Source organism: Hippocampus comes, unplaced genomic scaffold (genome assembly GCF_001891065.2).
Source record: "Hippocampus comes isolate QL1 unplaced genomic scaffold, H_comes_QL1_v1.1 scaffold227, whole genome shotgun sequence".
Lineage (NCBI taxonomy): Eukaryota > Metazoa > Chordata > Actinopteri > Syngnathiformes > Syngnathidae > Hippocampus > Hippocampus comes.
Genome location: NW_017805630.1, coordinates 152,301 through 168,544, shown reverse-complemented (window position 1 = coordinate 168,544; position 16,244 = coordinate 152,301). Strand labels below are relative to the sequence as shown.

General features: G+C 43.7%; 1 protein-coding gene and 1 long non-coding RNA gene across 7 annotated transcripts in view; one reads left to right on the top strand and one right to left on the bottom strand.

The window, feature by feature from the left end:
* The window catches only part of LOC109522794 (uncharacterized), a 58,418-nt gene extending 51,773 nt beyond the window's left edge, over nt 1-6,645 (bottom strand). For 3 of the 4 annotated variants that reach the window (XR_002169622.1, XR_002169621.1, XR_002169620.1), the window contains exons 1-2: nt 6,424-6,645; nt 1,514-1,616 (exon numbers count right to left, since the gene is read on the bottom strand). This is a non-coding gene — a long non-coding RNA (uncharacterized LOC109522794). Of the gene's footprint in view, nt 1-1,006; nt 1,617-6,423 lie in introns of those variants that run through there. The other variant, XR_002169619.1, reaches the window with a different exon arrangement.
* A 102-nt stretch (nt 6,646-6,747) lies between these two features.
* LOC109522793 (Scm polycomb group protein homolog 1) overlaps nt 6,748-16,244 on the top strand; it is an 11,442-nt gene continuing 1,945 nt past the window's right edge. The window contains exons 1-13 of one of the 3 annotated variants that reach the window (XM_019881596.1): nt 6,748-6,844; nt 7,705-7,777; nt 7,963-8,040; nt 8,412-8,482; nt 8,555-8,789; nt 8,878-8,966; nt 9,838-10,084; nt 11,860-12,098; nt 12,468-12,653; nt 13,429-13,555; nt 14,250-14,450; nt 15,005-15,175; nt 15,953-16,107. In XM_019881596.1, coding sequence (XP_019737155.1) covers nt 7,753-7,777; nt 7,963-8,040; nt 8,412-8,482; nt 8,555-8,789; nt 8,878-8,966; nt 9,838-10,084; nt 11,860-12,098; nt 12,468-12,653; nt 13,429-13,555; nt 14,250-14,450; nt 15,005-15,175; nt 15,953-16,092 — 1,809 coding nt within the window. In that variant the 5' untranslated portion in view covers nt 6,748-6,844; nt 7,705-7,752 and the 3' untranslated portion in view covers nt 16,093-16,107. Of the gene's footprint in view, nt 6,845-7,704; nt 7,778-7,962; nt 8,041-8,411; nt 8,483-8,554; nt 8,790-8,877; nt 8,967-9,837; nt 10,085-11,859; nt 12,099-12,467; nt 12,654-13,428; nt 13,556-14,249; nt 14,451-15,004; nt 15,176-15,952; nt 16,108-16,244 lie in introns of those variants that run through there. The other 2 variants (XM_019881594.1, XM_019881593.1) reach the window with 2 other exon arrangements.

Here is a 16,244-nt window from a genome sequence, read left to right as displayed (position 1 = left end):
ATCAATATCAGTCAAAATAGAAAAATGGGTTCCCATGATGAACGTTTACGGAACCCAACATCAGTTATTGTGGTTTCCCATTGGGTAATCCGACTGAACCGAAAAACGGTTACCATGAATTTCTGAAATCCTCAGGCCTGCTCCTGAATTATTTAAATTTTTGCAGCATTTGTTTATAATTGTATGTATATGTTGTTTGTGTTATCATATGCAATTGAATAAGTAGACCATTTCGGAATTCGAAATTTGGGACTCTCTCAATGCATAATGGGACTCATACTTTTCTGATCAGTGAGTCCCTGGGACTCGCTGCAGGTGAACTGTAAAATGATCACTGTGAGATTACCGCTTTTTCTGCAGTCAGTGATTGACTTCTATGCAAAGTCATTTCTCAACTTGTGTTCCGTGCCATGTCATGCCTGTTGAGTGTTGATTTACTTCATATTAAGAAACTACTGCACTAAAACATTAATTCATAAATGTATATCATATGATTTTATTTTTTTTTCTCAGTATAAATAACATGTACCCTGACTGTTCTACTCTTTGAATAAAATCACTTTTCAAGCGTTTTAGGGAGTGCTAAGGGTTATGATGGAGGGGGATTGATAATCACGAGGACCTGCCAAGTGGTATGATAGCATTGTTTTATACATGTCCTTGGCTAGGCCTCAGTTTCAAAATCAGTCCTTGGTCCTTGGCCTTGGCCTCGGAAGCAAGTCCTTGGTCCTTGGCCTTGGCCTTGGAAGTCAATTCCTTGGCCTTGGCCTCGGCCTTGGGAGTCAAGTCCTTGGCCTTGGCCTTGGCCTCGGGTTGCCGGTCCTTGGACACATCCCTGGCCAAGAGGCAAGGTAAGATTGATCGAGACACAACTCATTCCTTGACACGTTTCAAAAACACTGGTCTCAAACTCACATGCCGATATGCGCCACATCATAAGGCTCTATTCACACTGCAGATCAATTCCGATTTTTTTTTTCCCGATATGTGAGATGTGATCAGATTATTTTTTTTGCCTCTTTCATAAGCGGATATAATTTCAAAAGGCGACAAACATCACAATTTGTCAACAAAGATGACGTCATGCCAAGAATCCACACATGCAAGGGAAAATATGAAATCCACGCTTTGCCGCCCCCTACAGGACTGGAGTAAAAATGCCTCCATCACAACAGTTTGAACGTCTCAAGGTTGTGGTCGATCCGTCATTGATCTTGCCTTTCAAAAAGTTCAAGCTTCAGCAGAGTTTTGCGCTCCCTCCGTGCTCTTGTTTACATTTTTATTGATGCCGTTGGGCTGCATCAAAATGTTTCTTTGTATCTAAGTTCACTAAGAGAAAAGTAAAACACAGCCGGATGTGCAAACCCAATGCAGTTTGAAAATAAACGTTCTGTTGCAAAGAGAAACATTTGTGTGTTCTCAAAATCCATCATAAGTGTCCAAAGCTTTTGCCTGTGACATCTCCATCCATAACTGCAGCTTTGCTTTCAGTTTGACTTGTGGCGTTCGATACCTTTGACTCCTGAACGGAGAGTTCCAGGCGGCAGAGTCCCGCTGACGAAGCGATGCAAGCCGGCGACGAAGGCACGTGAAGGAAATCACATGGAAACATGCGGCTGTGAACGAGTGAGAGCAAAAACATATTTTAGCTCCACCAAAAAAATAAATAAATTTAAAAAATCCAATGGGATTGTACATCCAAGCGTCTTCACACTCGACACTGCACTCCTTTGGGTCGCCAGAAATGCACCCGCCGAGTGTGAGGTAAAAACAGAAGGACGCACAAACACACATGTAGCAGTATAGCCCCTTGAACAATGTCTGTAGAAGACGGCACGTTCCCGCCTCGTTCTGAATTACCACTGACATGGAATGTAGACATTATTTTTTTTAATGTCTAAATTACAGTAATCCCCCGTATATCGCGGGGATCACGTTACTTGAGAAATGAGCCCAAATTTAAGAAATTCTCTGCCGTTAAATCACTCCCCCCAACAATTTGCGATATAGTACAAAAATAAAAATCATGATACAGTGAAGCAGCAAAAACTTAATTGTGATATAACGAGCGACAACTGTAGGAGGAGAGGCAAGAGGCAATTCCAATTTTGAAGTGTCGCTACATCGCAGATGTGACGGCCAGTCAAAAATTCCCTGCCATCGCATGATCTTTCACAACAAAAATTACGTTTGTAGGTTTAGGTGAAATTCAGCTAGATGTCGACATGGCCAAGTCGTAATAATGTTGTAAATATAGCGGTGCCTTGAGATATGACTCTGTTCCTTGAGTACTTGTTTCTCACTTGAATACCAAATCATTTTCGCCATTGAAATCAATGGAAATGCCCTTAGTCCATTCCTGACTCATGACAAAAATAAATTAAAAAATCTAATGTGTTTCTGAATGAGAAAAATAGCAATGAGCAATATTATATTTGATAAAAATATACAGTAATTACATCATTAAATCAAAAAATATGCACCTGTGGCTTAAACAGTGAAGCATACAAAGACTCTTTCGCAAACTGCATGCTGGCTTTTCCAACAAATATTTCTTTGGTAAAATGTGACATTCACCAAGCTGTAAAAATTCTGTAAAAACCATACATATGTCATTAAAAGTGAAAGTCTTACTCAGGATTGTTCATTTGTCCCATTACATTTGGTCCCTTAAAAAGTGGGAGGCACCTATATAAACGCTCACCTGAGTTGAAGAAAAATACCCTCAAATCAAAGCTGAAAGTCCGCAGTTATAACACAGTAGGTTTCAAGCCAAAAAAGATGAGAATCATATCCATGTCCTGATATTTATGGAACTGACTGTAGGTGAGAATTTAAGCGAAAGATCATTTGTGAAAATGCGACTGACGATCAATTAGGGCCAGCACTATTGAGGAGAGATGATTATGAAACCCTACTAAATTCTCAGGAAAGCAGACACTATTGAGAGGCTTGTTCATGCCACAAGCTTTCAAAAGCACCTTTGCAAGACTTATAGCACCATAATATATTGAAAGCACCGTGCTTCATGAAAGAAATAGCCACTGAGCAAAGCCCATTGTCCGTGCAGTTAATTGGCTCTAACGAACTTGTATGGTGGCCATAATGGAGTTGGTTGCCTGCAGCTCTGTGGCTTATGCCTTATTAATAAAGAACTAAGATCACATGGACTTACTGAGAGACAAGGAGACAATAACACTGGAGGGAAACTTGACAATGAGCCACTCTTAAAGACAAAATCGACTTCAAAAAAAAAAGAAGAGAGAGAAAAGGACGGCATGAATATTACATAATGAAAGAAGACGATCATTATTAGGATTTAACGAGTGATTTGAAATGACAGAACAATGTGCCGTGATGGATCATGCGGGTCCTCAGAGGAGAGCAAAATGATGGCGACGATGATGATGATGATGATGATAATGAGACAGGAGTGATCATGGGCCTTGATTGAAGCAACACTGACCCCTTGTGTTCAACAGTAGAACGTAAACATGCTCACGTCTCAGCATGAGCACACTCGCTCGAGTGCAGTGTCGCTCGTGTGCACAAATTCGAGCTCCCAGAAGGCCGTTTTTTGAAGAACACTGCGTGCATGTCCACTAGGAGTGTGACTGCGTGAGTGCTCTGATAACGGTCTCCCGGTGGACTTGGGGCGGCGGGGGAGGGGTGGGGGTGGCTTCCTTTGAAGCGATGAAGGCCGACAGGCGTGAAACAGGTCCAATCAGGCGCGTGGGCACTGCCAATTAACCCTTTTCACCGTGTGAAACCGAACATAATTGACTGGCCTGCAAGGAGGATTGGGAGGTGGAATGGGGGGTGCACGGGGCCACGGCCTGCCCAACACAGGATGAAGCGGGCATTAGCAGCCCTGACCATGACACACACAAGCAGAGTGCTGGGGGTGTTGGTTCTCTCCAAATTACATAGCAACGTTTTCCACTCGGTCCTTAATTGACATGGCAGCTCGTTTCAAGTTTCGCACACTTACATCTGAATAAAGGCAGTTTTCGACTGCAGCCTCACCAGGGCAATTCAACTTCGTTGGGTCAGAAGTTACCACGGTCTGTCATTTTTGTACATTCCCAAGAAGCGCCTTCACCTCTTGGTAAAGTCTGTGACACAATTGTGAAATCTGAAAAAGGTTATGTAAAGCAAAAGAGGACTGGATTACATTTATAAAACAAGCAGACTGTAACACGACTAATTTCTGAAAGGAGACAACTCATTCTGATACAGTAGCACCTCTACATCCACATTTTTTTTTGTAGTTGTAGGAGTAATGGTAAACCAGTCCAACTACTGTATTCTGTATTAAAAATATCAAAAAACGGACACCGGACTTAATTTTGTACTTTTATAGGAAATGAAATGTAATCCAATAACTTTGTGCCAGTACTTTGAACACTAATATCTAAAAATCCTCCCTCTTCCTGTCTGAGTTGGAGTTAGAATGTTCATTGGCATCCAGTCAGTTAGCTTGTCACGAGCATCTTGGTTTTATTGTTAACACATGGACTTGACACAACATCTAGCTTCTTTCACTCCACTTCAAAAAGAGTACCGTGGTACTGTCCGAACGACCATTGGAATGAATCATTTCTTAGCCGTAGGAAAACTTTTCCTACCTACGATTAAATGAAGCAAAAATGAGGACTGGTAACGTTTATAGCGTGTTGGTATTGAGTGCTTGAGGAAATGTGTCATATGTCCATGTTTCAGTCGGGTACTTGCGCCATATCATTGGAAGACAGTTTATCGCTCTGTGTGGGTATAACACGAGCACTCAGGTAGCATATTTTTTGTTGAAAGATTTGGTTTCAAACAATTACTGTCCAATTTTACGCGTTTCAAGACTATATAAAAATGATTATTATTTACTACTCAATTTTTATGGATCTTGGGATTCATTTTAGGAGTGCTTCAGCACATCCGCAACAACAACCTAGAAACACCTATGCCTGGTTGTATAAGCAGTTCACTGTATATTGTTGGATGGCTCTGCAGTGCTACTGTTGCGACAGATTTAGAGAATAGAGGTCTGCATTTTATTTCATTATTGGGTAAGTGTCCTGAAAAATTTAAGAGAAACACTGTTTTATAAGACTTCATTCCAGGCCTACGATATTCAGAAATATGTATGCAATATTAAAATTCCCTATTTGTGGGTTCACTATGTTCGAATATTTTTTTACTGGAACAAATAGCTATAAATAATGCCAGATTTTGCTCCAGGCAATGTTTATTTTATTTTTTATTTTTTTAGAACTACAACAAATCTTAATGTGGTTAAATTGCACCATTGCGCTGTACTGCAGTAACATTTAAAACAATCATGACTTTCTTGCAATCATTTATGAGAACAGATATTTATACGGTGTATGATAGTCGCCTTTTATTAAGATAGAAGTCTTTCGTGTGCGTAAGCGTTGAAACGTATTGGGCTACAATGTTGGTATATAAATCTTTTAATACAAATTGCAAATACTGTGGCAGTGATCCATCAATCTTTTACATTCAACAATCCTCCTAACAACCAACGTAGGGTACTGTAAATGTGGGAAATCGTGCAATTTCAAATAATTTGTTCATTTATCAATGCCTGCGACAGGCAGAAAAATGACATTTTCTTTGATTATATGTCAGAAGGCACAATAAACCTGTGTATCCACCTGTTGCCTTTCATAAACCAAAATAAATCATGGTTTCCTGCGAGTATAACAGCTTTTTATTCAATTAAGCAGGCCCAGATATGAGTTTGTTGTTATTGAGGTCCACACAGTACCTCACATTTCCTAACCTGAATATATATATAAATATATATAAACAAATTGTAACTTTTTTTTCATCTCTACTGTACAGTTGTGTATCTATCCCACGACATGAAGCGTGTTTCTTGTGACGCTGTTCTTATAATACTGTACCACATTTTGGCCACTGGGTTGCGCTATTTCCTCTTCTGACCGTCTTGCAGGGTCTCATCGTACAGTGTGGAAAAGCCCCCCCACAGCCCCCCAGCACCCCCAGTTTACTCAACCCCAATCGACATCCAGTCGCAAAAATGGCGGCGTGGCGGTAACTCCTTGGCAACAACAACACGCTACAAAGCCAGCCCACGTCTCCAAACAAGACTTGACAGCTGCGTCTTCTTTCAGGACACGGCGTCGTCGCGGAGCCCGCAAAAGCAAACGCGACCGCCTCAGAAAGTGTGCCTGGTACACTTCTTGTCGTACGCATTGCCATCATGTATATAGATTTTTTTTAATAAGGTCAACAACGAGCTAGCGTTTAGCATGCTAAGCTAGTTAGCCTCCGAGCCTCGATTGCCTGCCTGCATTGGCACGTATGTGTTTGTCATAACAAGTCAAGTACTGTCATGTTTCACGTACTGGCTTTTTTTTTTTTTTTTTTTTTTGGACTTACACCCTAGCGGTAGCGTTGGTTAGCCGAGCTCCTGACTAGCAACGCCGCCTGTCAAGCCGAGCTGGCAGGACTCCTCGGCTTGTGTGTCGGGGGGGAAAGCTAGGAAGGAGGGAGGAGGAGGCTTTTGTACTTTGAATGAGGCGCCGCGCGTCTGCCGTCTGCGTGTCACTAACGTGGGCGACCCAAGCCAACCGAACAGTGTGCTTTATTTTTCTGGCAGATTCGTGGCTTCAGGCCGCCGAGGGGGCTTTCGTTGAAAGTGAAGTTGCAAACCCCGTTAATGTTGCTGTTTTGTCATTCGTCGTCTTGGAAGGTGGCGGCTCGCTCGGACTTGATCGCCGAAAGAAAAAGGCGCACTTGTGTGGAAAACAAGCCGGTCTGGTGGGAAGAGAACATCGCTTCGCGGTCATGAACTTCTAAGGTAAGTCGGTGCCATATTATCGGGGGTGATACGCGTCGAATTCATTGTTGTAGCTATTCTTCACTCATCCATCAAATATTGCGTCCACTCATCGGACGCTACGTTAGGTACACCTTCATGCACTGTCATGAGTTTGAGATGCATTTTTCAGGCTGTTTCAGGTTCCACTACACGTCAAGTACGTGTTATTACTACTACGGTTGCAAAAAAGATGATTTGCGTCATCGATTAAACCGACAGGTGTGTTTTCCCCTAAATTGTGATAGTAAGTTTCTGGTTTCGTCCGTAACATGTCAGAAAATAGTGAAAAAAGAATGTTGCTTGTAGTTTTTCAACGTACAAGCTGATGCTAGCAACAAAAATGTTAAACACGAAGATGATCTCTCCGCTTTCATAGAGGACTCCAGAAATCGGAATATTTACTGTAGAGAAGCAGAAAGTCCAAGGATTTGGACAATTGTAAGTTAAACAATTAATGGATTATGTAATTACAACAATTTTGACCATCACTTAGTTGTCACGTTATTGATTAATTGTTGCACCTCTACCTGGGACTTTACCAAGGAAAATTCTATAGGAGTAGAATGATGAGAAACACCTCCATGAATGCAGCAGTACGACCCCAATTATAAACATGTTTTGAAATGAATTCCTGAATCTTGTGGTTGGCCTTTTTACTTGAGTGGTCGTCCACAAGTGATATACCATTTTCATATGCCCCTCTCGTTCAAAAGGCTAGATATGCTCAAAAGTTCTTGTGTTCTGAATGTTTCCCACACCCCCAAAAAAGTTTTCAAATTGCGAGGAAAGTGTAAAAACGTTTTGTTTTTTTTTTGTTGTTGTTGTTTTAAATCTCTTAGGGTGGTCAGCCACTTTTATATCCTGAGATTGTTCCGTAGCAGTGGAGCATGAGGAAGCCTGCGCCGCAGAAAGGTAACATGTTATTATTGTGTCATTCAAAAGATTTATTGAATAGCTTGTCGCTGTTACATTTGCAATCAGTTATGGCATTTTCAGTGGTGTCTTTTTTTTTTCCAAAGTGCAATGCTCACATCAAATATTGACTGAGAGGAACTTCTCCGGTAGATGAATTTATTTTACTGTCAAAACCTTTTTAGCTATAGAGTGGAAAGATGCAAGAAAGATCAAGCACGCTCGGAGTGGACGGCCCTCCCGGTTGCCTTCCCTGTTCCAAGGTAATTCTTATTAATTTGCCAAAGATCAGTATGGGTCTCCATAAAAGTCACCGTCATAATGTGGGGGCAGAGTTGACCTTTGGAGTTATTTGCTTTCTGAAGTATGATCAGCTATAACAGAGGTGGGGTCCACAATGCCGGCAACAGGATGCAAATTGAATACCTGACGATCATTTCTCCTGCCCTGTTGCTTTGCAAGCAACGTCACTGGACGAGTCCACATGATGTCTCCTTATACACCACCGTTGAGGCCGTTCTTTGGGAAAGATGTCACCAAATCCCGCGAACGACTTCAGAGCATTTACCTTCAGAGGCCCCATTCTCAAAGCAAGTCCTGCACAAATGTATGAATTGTATTTCTTTCCACACAGGCCATTTCAGTTGGGAGAAGTACCTCAAAGAGACAGGCGCCAGTGCAGCACCTGCGTCATGCTTCCGTCAGGTAAGCGATAATCTTGTCGGCGTAAAGAACAGCAATCTGCCACTCACATGTCTCAATCAACGACCCCTCTAGAGCCTTACGCCGCCCGTTAATGAGTTCAAAGCCGGCATGAAACTGGAGGCTCAGGACCCGCGCAACACCACGTCCACCTGCATCGCCACGGTGGTGGGCCTGACGGGGTCGCGGCTCCGCCTGCGCCTCGACGGCTCCGACAACAAGAACGACTTCTGGCGCCTGGTGGACTCGTCCGAGATCCAACCCATTGGCAACTGTGAGAAGAGCGGCGGGATGTTGCAGCCCCCGCTTGGTAAAAGACCGCGCGCTGACATTGGCTATGATTGATTGTGGTTTGGCCATAGGCGGAATAGCTCAAATTCTGAAAATTCACGGGTCAGGTTTCCGTCTAAACGCATCCTCCTGGCCCTTGTTTCTTCTGAAGACACTAAATGGTGCTGAGATGGCGCCTCCGCGCATCTTTCACAAGGTAACTCTACATCACTCGCACGCAGGTCCTCAAATAGTCGGCTTCATACGAGTAGACAGTGTCTCAGTTCATCATGCAATTTGGTTTGGCACGCTGCATCTGTATTTGATATAATTGCATGAGCTCCGTGAAAGGCGTGACAATTCAACAAAGATACGTTGGGGGGGGGTTGTTTTCTTTTTCCCTTACTGTTACTTTACTTTAGAAGTGGGGCTTCATTCCGCTACCTAGAAAATAAACAAATCACTTTTAATAAATTGTAATAAAAAGACAAAACATTGGCATGGGCTAGAGATAGACCGATACGTTTTTTTTTTTCAGGGCCAATGCCCAATTTGGAGCCAATATTTACTTTCACTAAAAGGGAACTTATTGTCATCAAAATGTTAAAAAAAAAAAAAAACATACAAACTCCAACATTTAACATGGTTGACGTGTCTGTTTAGATTAAAAATTTAGATTTTTTTTTTTTTTTTTTTTTTGACCGTAAACATTGATATTTTTAAATTCTAACAAGTTCAGGGAGCTCCCATGGTCATCAGCATGTCTGAAAAAGTTAAATGAAAACTTAAACAATACCTCCATACTATTCTCCACAGTAAATAACATGCAAAATTTCAAAATACATGTCATGTTAAATTTTCACTGATCTTAGTTTTAATTCCAAGGGTGGAGACAGTTCCCAAGGTCAGCAGCATCTCTGATAAAGTTAAGAGAAAATGTAAATAAATAGTTCCCCGACGTTAACACAGTTTGAAATTCATCTCTCATCGGCCGTAAGGTTTCTGAGTTTCAAGGCCCGCGCGATATATTAAGCCGTGTCACGTCCTTCCGTACCGTGACCTTTTTCTTCCCGCCGCATCATCCGCAGCAGGAGCCCCCCGCGCCAGAGCAGAACTCCTTCCAAGTGGGCATGAAACTGGAGGCGGTGGACCGCAAAAACCCTCACTTCATCTGCCCGGCCACTGTGGGCGCTCTGCGCGGAGTGGAGGTGCAGGTCACTTTTGACGGCTGGCGGGGGGCCTTCGACTACTACTGCCGCTACGACTCGCGCGACATCTTCCCGGTTGGCTGGTGCGCACGCACCGGGGACAATCTGCAGCCGCCCGGAACAAAAGGTGCGCATCGCACATTTTGGCCTTGATGGGTGGGTGGGCACTCCTGAGAAACTTCTATTTGAATGTATGCCAATAAACTGTAGACCGGTGAGCAGATAGCAGGAGGAGAGAAGAGCAGGGAGGAGCAACACAGGACGAGTGTCACTGAGGGTGCGAGACAAAAATTAATCTGCAGGGAAGGAAGCACGCGAGATGACACGTGTGACTTTAATTTGAACAGGGCAGCGAAGGTAAGAAGAGCGGAATAGCATAAATGCACTTCAAGTGAGAGAATGAAAGTTTCCCCCATGAGGTTGCCGCTCACGTGTGTGACTGTGTGAAAACAAGAATTTGCTTGCTCAACACTTCGGTGTGGGCAACGGCTGCCACTGCTCAATGAACGTGCCACCTAAAGGTCCTTAAATGTGTTGGCAAAGAATTAAACCTATCTGTAAGGGTTTTTTTGTTTTTGTTTTGTTTTCCACCGAATGACAACTTGTTGCAACTTGCAACGCTGCATTGATGGGACTATATTTCATCTGAGATCCCCGCAGGGTGTATTATATTGTACACAATGTTTCCTTTCCCACCTGCGCTTCTTAGAGGTAATTTTCCCGTGGCACCTGTCTGCCGAAGGTGTTTGATTGACTGTCAGTGTGACCTCCCATCTGTCAGCAGCTGCCTTTCTCACACTGAGTGGCGCCTCAAAGGCTTGCATTCACACCGCCGGTTGCTATGTCGCAGACCCCGGACATTTGGAAGGCAGGCTGGGTTCAAATCTTGTCTAGATTTGCCGCCTTGTTTCATTTGATTTAGACAATGCTCATGGTGCGCTTTTCGGCGCTAATTAGGCAACAAGAAAATTCTGTGGAAGAAATCCCAATAGGAAACAATGGAAATTGAAGTCATCATTTCCTGGGTCAAACTTTCACCATCATAAGTCCCTTTTCAACTCATTCACAACAGCGGATGTTTATATCTGTGAACTAGAATCGGACTGTTTTGAACAGCTAGGCATTGGAAGATGCTCTCGCCGAGCTTGTCTGTGTTAGTCAGGTTTGTAAACCACTCATGGCCAACATATCGTTCTTGATGGCGCTGTTGCATCCTTTTGGATTTGAGATCAGCACAGCTTTTGAGTAGAAGAAAAAGATTCGTCGGGGTCGTTCGACTTATGCCTATTATGAGGCAGAGGACACGTTTAGGTACCCTACACTTGAACCGGCTATGCATATGTTTGGTATAAGCAGAGCATGTGTCGCGAGTTGGTAGCAGAAAAACTGTGTTTCACAGTCAAGAGAAAAGACATTGCCTATATTTTGACAGAACACGATAGATATTCTGTGGGTCTTAAAAATGATCCAAATTCGACCGAGCAGCCTGGACAGAGACGCACGCGTGTACCGTTTTCTGATGTTGGAGCAAGTTTTTTGTTTTTTTGCTCTGGCTATCATCACACTTTCCCTCTTTGCCATCACTGGTGCCTTTATAAAATAAAAAAAAAAATGCCCAAAAAGGGAAACAAAGATATATATCGTTTGGCATTGGGATAGTTGGATTGAATGAATGAACTACCTTGAATGCAAATAATACAACAGTGTTGACTATACGCCAGTATCATGAAGTGTTTGTAGGACAGCATTTCTCAGTAAACAGCCTCATGTAACCACGAGCTCTTTCCCTCCCTCATGATCATATGACTCGGTATTCATTTTACTATGTTGGTTTCCCAAAACATTCCTGGTAACTCACGCCCTGTTTTCTTTTTTTTTTTCCGCCCCTCTCGACTATTGCAGCTGTGATGCCAAAGACCAGCGGACCGTTAACGGACGGGGCCGTCGAGACCTCGGCCGTGCACACGACCCCCGCGGTAAGCAAAGGCGGCGGTCAGAGGGGCCGCAAACCCGGACGGCGAAAAGTCAAGGGCTCTTGGAGTCAAAAGGCCTCAGCCTTGGGACCGCCAAGCATCCAGACGGAGAAAAGCCTGGAGCCCGTTAAGATCCCCAAGAAACGAGGACCCAAACCGGGACGTAAGGTAGGTTGCAGACGCTCTAACTTTTCTAATTTCAAATTCATCCTCACGTGCCACAGCGCTGGCCCTTGATGATGTTGGTCGAAGCAAAACTTCTTGTAGCTAACTTCCGCTCGCAAAATAACTCTCTAGCAATCTCAACCCATGCATTCATACATTCAATAATCAGCATCTTTGGTGAGTGTAATGTGTCTTTTTTTTTTTTTTTTTTGGTTTTGTCATATTTTGAGATAAATAATAACATACATTGTATTGTTGTGTGCTATCATATTGTATGAGCTGCTAAGTCCCCACCAAGTCTACCGAGTTTTTGGCAGTACTGTACCGCCACCATTATTTCTATCATCAAGCTGCTTTGCCTCGTCTTTGCAGTTGGGCTGGGTGAAGAGAGCCAGCTTCTTGCCAGACGCCACGGCCGGGCCCGGGCGGCCTACGACGGCTCCGGGACGACCCCGCGGCAGAGTACCGGTCAACTGGGTGCAGAGGTTAGCCCTGCCGCAGACGCAGGACGCACCCATCAAGATTCCAAAGAAAAGAGGGCCAAAGCCTGGCAGCAAGGTAGCGGTTGCACACCTAATCGCTTTTGACAAGTGCAGCAGATTGTTTTCTGTGCGACGCTTCCACTTAGCAAGCTGGCAAACAAATCATAAAAGTGGCCATCAAACACGAATCATAATAGTGGAGCCGCCAGAGAGCAGTGTTGAAGCTGCCAACCGGCCAGCATTGCCAATATTTGATTGATTTCTTGGCCTGTAGCTTTACTTTGTAGCTGCTGTTTCTCATGCGACGCCCAAACAACTGCCAACCATTTTTACTTTACAGTTATCTCGCAAAACTATGCAAAAAAAAAAAAAAAAAAGCTTCAGAGATCAGCCCCCCCCCCCAAAAAAAAAGTTTTAGCGTTTATTGTTAGAATTGATTATTCCTTCCATTAATTAGATACAATTTTATTTTCGCGCTAAAGTGTAATACAAAATATTTTCTCCCCTATTTCTGTTTACGCTCCAATTATTTATGCGGAATTGTTTAGTGGTACACAAAACAACAACTAAACGCCAGTGAAGCAATATCACATGAGAGGGATTGATTTAGTTACTTGGTTGGCTCATTGTTTGCCAAGGTAAAAGCAGATGTTTGCAAATTATTATTATTATTTTTAAATAAAACCCAAAAGATAATCAGTTTGCTTTTACAAAGGACTCTGGTAATCAGATAAATACCGTTGAAAAAGCTGAAATCAGGAGATTTAGACAATTTCAAGTGAAACAATGACAGCTGACTGCCCAAATAAAAAGCTCACGTTATCCTGATGCCGTGATGCTTCTGTGTCCAGAGAAAACCTCGCCTGGTGCCTCACCCGGTCCCCACGTCTCCCACCAGCAGCACCCCAGAGCCCGACACCAGCACTGTGCCGCTCGACAATGCCACCATCCCCAAATTTGCACTACAAGCACCTACAGGTACCAAAAATAGTTTGCACCCGCTGTTATATTGCGTTTTTATGGGCTTTCACAGTACCCGCGAATGGGACAGAGACCGGTCAGTAAAACCGAAAATGGGCAAGTAAGTGACGCTCCGGTGAAAAAAAATGAATGAATAAATCTTACAACAAACGACATGACGCTCCCAAACTCACTTCAACTTAGTGCCTTAGTTCCAAGACGGCACCAAAGCAACAAGTCATTTTCATGCAGACAGGGTTTTCGTCTGACCACAAAAACAGTAAATATTACTTTTCAACAAAGAACCCAAACAAATCCACGACGAGGTGAAGATGCAAGTAGCGAATCGCAAATATGTGCGCTTACACTCAACATACATTTACTTGGATGCCCCCGCATGCGAGAAAGGCGTGCCACAATCGCCGACGCCATTTATTGATTTCCTGGAGAACAGTCAAATGCATAACCACAATGAAGCACATTCGCACAGGAGCTGCTGTCGGCCACAACTCACATCCGGGGAGGGCTCATGCACATCACAATTCACCCCACCAGGCCCCGCCTCTTAAAGGCACATGCACGTATCCACACACTACATTATGCAGAGTATTCTCAACACATAGGCATCCCAGAATTTCACCTACTGCGGGTGGCTCTAAAACGTATCCACGCCGGTGATAAACGGGGTTTCATTGTCTTTTTGTCCCCTTAGTATGTGTCTACCTAAACAAGTATGGCAAGGTCGGTCCCCATCTGAACCAGCAGCGCATCCAGCAGCTGCCGGACCACTTTGGGCCCGCCCAGGCGTCGTCTGTGCTTCAGCAGTGCGTCCAAGCCTGCATTGACTCCGCCCACAACCAGGCCAGCGTCTTCTCCTGCCTTAAGCCCGGCCAGGGCGGTGAAGTCATTTCAGGTGAGGTTATTTTGCCCATTAACTCTTTCATTCCACAAGACGTACTTGTACTTTTTTTTAAAATTAGGCCCCGCCTACCAAGGACATACTTGTACTTCTAAGTCTTTTTTTTTTTTTGTGTGTCATAGGGAGGAGTAGGGTCTAATGCAATCTGTGAATGAGAATAAGCCGTTTGCGTTGTAAATCATGTCAAAAAGAAAGCGACCAGTAGGTGGCAGTGGTGCCTCACGTGCTTGAAATGCATGCTTTGACAAAAACCTCTTTTTTTGCCCAGGAATCGCCATTTTCATGAAACTTAGCCATTTTGTCATGCCAATTGCTGAAGAATGGAAAAAGATAGAAACAATTTTTCCAATCTTTATTTTGGTAGGCTCCATGTTTATATAGCATTAGAACCAAATATTCTATGGGCCTTGCAAGATCAGTCAAAATCCAGTAAAACGCTGGGATTGAGGGAGTTGCTCCAGTGAAAATGGCTGGGATTGAATGAGTTAAAATGAACCGCACTGGAAATACAGATGGAATGAATTTGCGGGGGGGATTTGTGCTTGCAGCCTTCTTCGAGAAGCAGCAGCACACGCTGACGCTGCCCACCGCCAGCAGTGTCACCTACGTCCTCCGCTTCCTGGAGAAGCTCTGCCACAATCTACACTGCGACCCGCTTTTTGGCAGTCAGCCTGTGGCCAGAGAAAGCCTGCATTACGACAGACGCACCTTCATTACAGGTGCGCATCACTTCGGTCGTGGGGTTGGGGTCTTCACACTTCATCTGACAGTTACATGACAGCTGTCGTCAGCCCCCATTTATTGTGGGTGATGTGCGACCCACTTGCAAAGATCTGCAATATACTCTCTACAGTGGTGCCTTCAGTGACCCAACTTTTGAGCCGTCACTGGGCGATTTATTTTTTTTCTCCTTGCAAGCACAAACTTGAGATACTAGCATGGTCTGGTGGAACTGAGCTCAGAGTTATTTACCTCAAGCAGCAGATCTCTTCACGTGTTCACATCCGCATGTTGCTCACTTGAAACTCCTCCCACTCCGCTTTGTAGTAATTCCATGAAACTTTTTTCTTTTCAAGAGACCCCCAAACCTTGGGCATCTTTTCAACTATTCAGTGTGGCTCAGTAGGAAGGAAGGAAGTTGGACATTGGTTGCTGAGTGACCGTGTCCGTCAGCAATAAATGTCCCTATGGAAACATGACAGTGGCCAAACATTTGATCCTAATGCCACAAACATGATTTGAAAATAATTAATTATAGTTTCGAGGCAGAGATTTTTGTAGCAACCAATTTTTGTGATCAACTTCACCAAGTTAGGCAAGTCCCCCCACCCCCCTGCCCTAAACAGTGGAGATGATTTAACAATACTCACAGGCATCACCTTCTTCGTAAAACGCAGATTATTGGAGTCTAAATTTGGACCTGCCTCTATCAACCATTAGGCAAACAACAATACACCGGGGGTTCGCTATCTTATGTTTCCTCTGTTTGGGTTCAGACAGGAAAACTTTGGGAGACAACTTGACCGCAGGTCCCGGTCTAGGCACCAAGAGGCTCCTCCAAGACTCATACAAAAGTCCTCTGGCCAAGATCTGCCGGCCCTCCACCAACTGTATGACTATCTCATCATGTTTCTGATGACTAATAACGGCACACATTATTGTTAACATATAAAAAAAAATAAATAAATTTACGGCGTCATATTTTAAGGATTGCCAATTCCTCAAACATTTGCCTCATCCCTCCACTCTAACAGACACCCGGGCTTCGATGAATTGCTGTCATATATA